The sequence below is a fragment of the Macadamia integrifolia genome, chromosome 2, assembly GCF_013358625.1.
Source record: "Macadamia integrifolia cultivar HAES 741 chromosome 2, SCU_Mint_v3, whole genome shotgun sequence".
NCBI classification, from domain to species: Eukaryota; Viridiplantae; Streptophyta; class Magnoliopsida; order Proteales; family Proteaceae; genus Macadamia; species Macadamia integrifolia.
The window spans coordinates 17,607,085-17,615,329 of NC_056558.1; the positions used below are offsets into that span (position 1 = coordinate 17,607,085).

General features: G+C 34.8%; 1 protein-coding gene across 1 annotated transcript in view; it reads right to left on the reverse strand.

The window, feature by feature from the left end:
- The window catches only part of LOC122089380 (kinesin-like protein KIN-7E, chloroplastic), a 30,493-nt gene extending 29,011 nt beyond the window's left edge, over window positions 1-1,482 (reverse strand). Inside the window, exons 1-2 of the mRNA XM_042659063.1 lie at window positions 1,021-1,482; window positions 830-927 (exon numbers count right to left, since the gene is read on the reverse strand). Of these exons, the coding sequence (XP_042514997.1) occupies window positions 830-927; window positions 1,021-1,289 (367 nt within the window). The 5' untranslated portion in view covers window positions 1,290-1,482. The remainder of the gene's footprint in view (window positions 1-829; window positions 928-1,020) is intronic.
- Window positions 1,483-8,245: the final 6,763 nt, after the last annotated feature.

Genomic DNA, 8,245 nt, shown 5'->3' on the forward strand with positions numbered 1-8,245 from the left:
AACGCTCATTCCTGGAGTGGACAAATAGGACTTAGCTGACCTTAATAATAAAGAGTGAACATGAACAATTAGAACTTTATCAGATTTTAGATGAGGTACATTTTCACAAATAAAATGGTCCCATACTAATTACTGTGGATGACTCTTCACAATAATTATGATGCAGAAAATACCAACTCAAATTGAATGTATTAAAAATGATGTTAACGCATGGATCAGCCATCGGGATTTTAATTTTTTCCATTTTCATCCCTTACATATATTTAAATAGTTGTAAATTATGTTTTAAATTGTCAAGTTGAATTCAGGTGAGTTAGCTCAACTGGAGGAGTTTAATATTGCATAAAAAGTAGCAAACCACATTGCAGAACTGGGGCATTCACTTGTTTCTCTATCACCAAAGTGGTAGGCCCGGCAAATAAAATATGGGTTATTATAGCCAATTCCTTCTAGAAGACCACAATCATGATTTCATCCTAAGCCAATCTCAAAATGCATTAACCGAATCCCTAAAGGGAGGAAAACTAGCATGGTGGTGGAGTAGTGCACCCCATACTTTGGTTCTTCTTCATGACTCATGGTGGCCAAATGGGTTCCCTACACTTTGGGTGCTGAATATATCAGTGATATCTTCAGAGAAGCAACCAACGGCAGCATTGAACCTCTTACTTAAGAACCTTCTTAGAAAGAGGTTAATTCATTTCTTTCCCCGTCATGTCGATGATACATTGATACCATAGCGTTGTCATTAATTAATACCTTCCTAAATACCAATAAACCATAAAGTGGAACAAAACAAAACAGATAAAAGAGGGAGCTTGCTACAAACCAAAACCATAAGAAACTGAAGGATTATACTCGTTTCGAACAGTGTAATCTCCATCAGCATACCAAGCTATCTCGTCCCCCTTATTAATCTCCCGAGCGCTGCCCAAAACCGCAAAGAATAAACCAAATTTAAACTACGAAATGGAGCCAATAATGCACAGAAACAAGAACAAAAGTTTAACTCTGAACTACCTGAGAGGACGAAATCTGACTGTAACAGTGACATTCTCCTTAGCCTTACTGAGATCAGGTGGTTCCAAGCTCTGCGTAGACGGGCTAATAGAGTTCGCCGGCGACACCATGAGCTTCGAGGAAGGAGTTCGAGACACCGATGGAGTCTTCGGACGAGTTACGGTCTTAGACACCAGCGGTGCCGGAGATGATGCTGCCGGTGACTTCCGAGACCGATGCGGCGAGATACTGGACCTCGATCTTTGAGTCCTGGAACTGGTTCCAGACATTTTGGTGAGTGACAGAGGAGCCTGAAATGGTCGAATGAGCTCTGATGAAGGTGAAGAACAACTTGTGAAGTGTGAAGAGAAATGAAAAAGCAGAGAGAGAGAGAGGAATCGGGAGGAACTGAAGAAGACAAGTGCTCAGTCACATGCCGGTCTCTGCCGCATTCGTCTTTAGTCCCTCCAAAAACTTGCGTTTGCTTTTCTCTCCTCGCTCCTCATTGGTGTTCTTCTTGAAACGTTTGTACTGGAAATTACGAGAATGTCCTGACATTTTCCCTCGCTTGGATGGTTGGAATTGAACCAGAATGAACCTAGTGGACCGGGTTAGGTCACTCGATTCTTGCCCAACCTGCCAGCCATCTGATGAAAAATAGATTAGCTGTTAGTATGATCATTTGATCATGGTAGAAGAAATGACAGGTGTTGAATGTTAACCTGTACAATCAAATAATCAAACTGCAGATCCTATATCCATCAGATGAGCATAAAACTATGAATGGGCTCCACGGACAATGAATCGTGACCTGCTACCCGCTTCAAATTTAGAGTCTTCCTGTAATGGGGACTGGGAAGGCATCATCTGCGGCTTGTGAATTGTGATCCTAAGGTTCCCTTCAGGATATATTGGATGGACGCCGTACGGTTGGATTCCGCATAGGAATAGCTCGTGGCAGATCGCCTTTGGAACATATAGTCCCGCTCTCTCCTTAGGTTCAAACTTCAAAAAATTTCCAGCATCGATAGCTCAAATGGGAAAGAGAGGGACCACTTTCAGTGTAGGCCCTTCCTGCAAAGGCTGCAACCTTCTCCAACGTTATTGTGCTTCAATATGTTCAGCAACTAGTAAGATTTAGGTGAGTTATTTTTTTTTAAACCTTTTTCTTAGGATTAAATTATCCTTCACCTAAAAAGGTTTGGTGGTGGGTTGAAGAAGTTCAAAGAGCAATTAAAACTAAGGAAATTAGTTAGAAAAAATAAATTAAGACTAAGAAAATCGATTTTAGAACTTGGCAAAGAAAAAAAGATGTATAGGACTTCACTATGTATAAATTCATTAGAAACAAAATTAAGGATATAATATGGAAAACAAAGGGTAAGAAATATGAGGATCTCAATAAAAAGTTAGGCACTAAGGAAGGGGAACAAAGTATCTATAGACTAAGGGGAAAATAAAATAGTGATGGAGAATCGAACCTGGGCATATGCCTATATCCACAAAATCCCCAATTCACCCTAATCACTTGGGCAACCCACAAATAGATAGAAATTTCAACCATAGTAGGCATAATAAAAGATGAGGAGATTAAATAGAGGTGGACTAACTATTTCATTAGTTTACTAAATGAAAATAATGTCTTAGAAGGTTATAATAATAATCAAGAAACTATAAATATTATATATACATACAAAATTAGGGTGCCTTGAATAGAAAGAATAATTAAACAAATATGATAATAGATAAAGTAGTAGGTCCAGTTGGTATCTTAGTAGAGGTTTGGAAGAATAGGAATTTTATAGATTATCTTGGCTAACTAAATTATTTAATAATATTTTTAGCGTGAAGAAAATGTCATGTGAATGGATAAGGATAATTATGGTGCCAATTTATGAAAATAATGATGACATTCAAAGTTGTAATGATTATATATTAATTAAATTCATGAGTTATTCTACGAAATAGTTGAAGCATGTCTGAGACAACAAACTAATTAATGCTTTGAATAATCAGCTCGATTTTATGCCGGGAAAAATAACCACATAATCTATATATTTTCTTATGAAAGCAAACCAACGTTTAAATCATATAAGAACGACTTGCATATGATTTTTATTCATTTATAAAAGGTCTACGATAGATCCTAGATAATTAGCCTGGTTGAAGAAGAAAAATGTTTCGAGTAAATATGTGGACATAATTAGATAGGATGAAAGAACCCTACCAATGTTAAAAAGGAAACACCAGATGTGCATCAATTATTTATGAATTAAAGTCGGTTGAATTAAGTGAAAAAGTGCAGCAGAATAATTACGTGACAAATGCATGCCTATTAAGTTTAAGGGAAAATTATTCAGGACAACGATATGACTAGCTATGACATATGAGGCGAAATGTTGGGCAATCAATAAGAGCAGTGTACACAAACTAAGCGTAGTAAAGATGAATATATTGAGGGGCGTATGTGGTAAAACAACGAGAGATAGAGTAACGAATGATTATATTATAGTCAATTTTGGGGTCTCACCAATCCAAGACAAACTCTGCGAGAGACCCATGGATGCACTAGTAAGGAAGAGTAACAATATTCAAATAGAATGAGCTGAAAGAGGAAATAACAAACCTAAGATGACTATATGATAAATAATAATAAAAGATATGCAATTTATAGTTTGACCCAAGTATGATTGTGGATAGATATGTTTGGAGGACAAAGACACTATGTAGCCAACCCCTGTTAGGGGGATGCTCCCAATATGCTGCTATGAATTTGGGGTTTAACTTATTTTTACTTATTTTATTGCCTTTATTCTCTTACTATTTATGCATCTATCGGATCCGTGTAGCTGATCCCATATAGTTTGAATAAATATATGATTGTTGTTGTAGGGATAGATATGCCACTAGCTTTACTTTGAGTTAGCGGAATGACCAATAAGGGGCTGGGATACAAGAGGTTTGAGAGTTATTTGCGGATAAAAGAGAGCCACGTGCTCAACACCACAACAGCATACCCATCTTTTTCCCCAATAAAGTTTACGCCATTTCTTTATACTTTATATGCAACATGCTATATAATTAGATATTTTTACATATTATCATCTTCTTCTTCTTTTTTAGGGGGGGGGAATTTACTATCACTCCCCTATACTTGGCCTATATTCACTAAAACTCCTATGTTTTTTTACCTTTTTACTGATACTCCCTTGTTTTTTTATTTTTACATATCTTTATCCCCTGCTCTTTTTAAATATACAGATTATCCTTCATTTTCACTCGTAATCCATTACATTTTTTTTTTTTAAATTAATTAGTTTAAAACATGATTTGAACCAAACCACTTACAAGTTTTGTCTCATCCAATCATCAAGGATATTGACTAGCTAATGTGTCCTTAGAGATATTATTTATTTATTATGATTATTTTTTATTTCGTCTCATCCAATCATTAGGAATGTTGTTTATTTATTTATTTATTTATTTATTATTATTATTATTATTATTATTATTATTATTATTATTATTATTTTATCTCATCCATTATCACAAATTTAGCAATTTTTTTTTTTATCGGTATTAAATTGGTATTGGTCTCAGCCAATCTAAGGATTAAAAAAAATTAAAAAACATATGATATCTGATTGGAACATATAATACCAATATAGATATAGATCGGATACAAAATTGTTCTTTTTTGAATTTACAATCTCCTTGATGATTGGACGAGACAAAACTTGTTAGTGGTTTGGTTCAAAACTTGGTTTGAACCAATCAATTTGAAAAAAAATGTAATAGGTTACAAGTGAAAATAAAGGACAATATGGGTATTTAAAAAGAGCATGGGAGAAAGAGATGTAAAAATAAAAAAAACAGAGGAGTATCAGTAAAAAAAGTGAAAGGTATGGGAATTTTAGTAAATATAAGCCAAGTGTAGGGGAGTGATAGTAAATTCCCTCTTTTTTTTTTTACTCCAATTCACGTTGAAGCAAATAAAGCTTTGAGGACAATATAAGCAAAGTTATGCTGGTATGCTTGATACAAAGATGAAAATTTCATCCTTTAATTATTTGTATAGGAGAAAAAACAACACCACATGACTTAAGCTACACTTGTTACTATGGAGGAAAATAGCTCAAACTTTTCTTCATTTTTTTGAGGGGTAAATACACATCCCTTCATTGGGAAGCTTCTAAACATGGTTCAAAACTCCAAATATTTGTCCACAATTTTTATTGACATTATCTCAAACTTATGCTGTTCACTTTATCATTAATCAATTTAGAGAGGCCAGATCTTCTCCTGAATCATGACATTCTGCAATAATCTTACATTATCCAAAGGGTGCGAGGGTCACCTTTGTATGTGATAATCCACATCCAATAAATGATGTGAGATTATTGCAAGAAAGCATGATACAAGAGATGATCCGAAACCCAATTTATATATTCTTAGGTCAATAGAAGTCTTTCACCTGGAGGTAACTTTGTATGAAATGATTAAAAATGACTTTGTAGAGTATTGAGGATGATGGGACTCAGCTGCATTGCAAAGATTGGTTGCATGAGATAGTGAGCCACGTGAGATGCAATACAATGGTCAATTTTGTGCCATGGCATTGCAAGAGTATGTCTTATAAGACACCTCTTGTCCTCTCTACTAGTTTTCAATTCAAATGTTTGGACCACCAATCACAATAGATATAGGTTATTGAAGATTTGCTAGAACTACTCCATAGGAGAGGAAAGAAATGAAAGATCAGGTTATATTAGGGGTGCACGTTTGGCCATGATGGCTTGAATCTGCCCTTGATCCGCTTTGATCCTGAACAAATACTGACATGAAAATTTTAGTTATGAGGGCTGGCCTGATCCTGAAATTTCTGACTCTGAGTCAAGGTTAGGGCGAGTAAGGATTGATGTTTTTGGCCTGCCCAGCCCGCCTTGAACACAACCTTGATTTTTTTACCCTGATTTTTGGCTTGACCCGGCCCTAGTTTTTATCTCTGATCTTAACTTTGGATTTTTTGTTTTCTTAGGATGTTGTCATATTTGTTCAACATGACAAATATTTTTAGATCTCCAGATTGTTTGCCTTATTAAGATGCTCTCTTTGTTTATCATGACAAATAATTGATTTTTTTTTAAGCACTTGTTTTCTTAGGATGATCTCCTCTTCATTTACCATAATAGTTGGAGTTATTTGCATTGTTTGAATGTTTGCTTTATGATGTTATCCTCATGACAAGTAATTTGTGACTTTGTGTTTTTTTTTTAATCTCCTATTTATTGTGATTATTTTTTATTTTTATATTTTACGGGGTTAGGATTAGGGTATACTCGGCCCTTGATGACAAACCATGGTCAATTAGGGTCATCCCTGCCCGACCTTGAAAAACCAAGGCAAATCAGGGCGGGTAAGGGTTGGGTTGAACCTTGAAGGGTTGGCACTAGGTTGAAGTTTTGCGGCCCTGAGTCAGAGTCAGGGTCATGTGTCAATTTCAAACCAAAACCGAATACCAAAATCGAAATCGAGCCCAATTAACTGGATCGAATCAAACCGAATAAATTCGGTTCATATTATGTCTGGGTGTGTGAGAATTGCTATTCGGTTCGGTTTGGTTCGATTTCGATTTAGGATATTAAAACTGTCGGTTCGAAATCGAGATCGAACCGAATTACTCTTAAAAGTTAAAACCAAAAAAAAAAAAAAACCTACTATCACTAAGATTTTAGGAGGGATTTTCCATATTCCCTCTTAAATTTTTGACTTTTAGAAGAGGCTGGGCGTGACTCTTCACTTATTCTTTAGTCCACCTTCTTCCCTCCCATCTTCTTCTTTATTTTTTAGGTATCAAATTTGTTAGAGAATAGCTTGCGGCTTGCATCCATGATCCATCCAAGGTAATTCTTATTCTTCTGTTTTACTTTTTTATTTAAAAAAAAGAGTGTTCTGTCATTCTGTTGTTTCCTTTTGAAAACTTTTTTCTGATTTTTTCTAGTGTTCTTAATGTTAGGTAGTTATTGGCTTTACCTCTTGCGGCCAACACCCACCCAAGCCCCAAGGTAATTGTTTTTTTTTTTTTCCACCAAAAAAAGAAAAGGTAATTGTTTTTCTCTTTTTAGTTATTGAAAAATAAATTGAGAAATGTGGTCGGTGGTCCCCTACTGAAAACTTATGATTATCTGAAGAGACTTTTATGATTGATGGAATGTGTAAGACAAAAATTAAAGAACTAAGTCAGTAAATTGAACCCATTATGGCATTTGATCCATCACAGTCATGGTTCAAAAGTGGAACCGTTTTTCATAACCGAATTAAAACCGAGGTACAAAACCGAATTAAAACCAAATATCATAACCGAAAACCAAACCAAATTGAATCAGTTTGAGTATCTAAACATGAAACCGAGTCGATTATAGGTTCGGTTATGGTCCACCATATCGTCATTTGGAACTAAACCGTAACTGAACCAAATAACCAAAAACTAAGCCGATTGACACCCTTAAGGGCGGGTTTAGGCCCAATTAAGGGGACTCGGGGTTCGGCTAGGGTTTTAAGAAGCCTGGCCCAATCTAGCCCCATTGCACCCCTAAGTTATATCAGTTTAGCAAGTATTTGTTTATATAATAGAATCTGGCAGGTGTGCATGGTTTTGTAATCAATACCATATAATATAGATGAAGTAAGTTTCTTGTATGGGAGTGTGGCTCCCACACCTGCACCCTTGTGTCTAATGGTGTTAAATATTGCGAATTTGATTAAATAATATAATTCGATTTGATTAATTGTGTCAGCGATAGAAATCAAGATCAAATCGTTCAGTCTATTAAACAATTTCATAGAGAATGCCACACTAAAAAACTTACTCCCATAAAAAGTGTCATAAGCAATTTTATTAATATAAATCTATTTTTATGTATATTAAAAAATATATTTAATATAAAATACTAATATTTTTATTTTTAATGATTAATTTTAGAGGAAAGCAAAACAATTTCATCAATGTGGCGAGGCCATGAATATGTTGAAGATTAAGGAAGATGTTACTTGTTTAATATATATACCAAAATTAGCCAGCTTTAATCAATTTAAATAGTTAAAACTAAATCTAAACCTTTTATTAAACGATATAGTTTATTTAAATTAATCTCTAATTATTTATTAAATGGTTTCACAGTTTAAGTATAATAGTTCTATTTAGGCTATGTTTGGTATCGTTCTAAAAAAACGTTTTTAGAGTTTT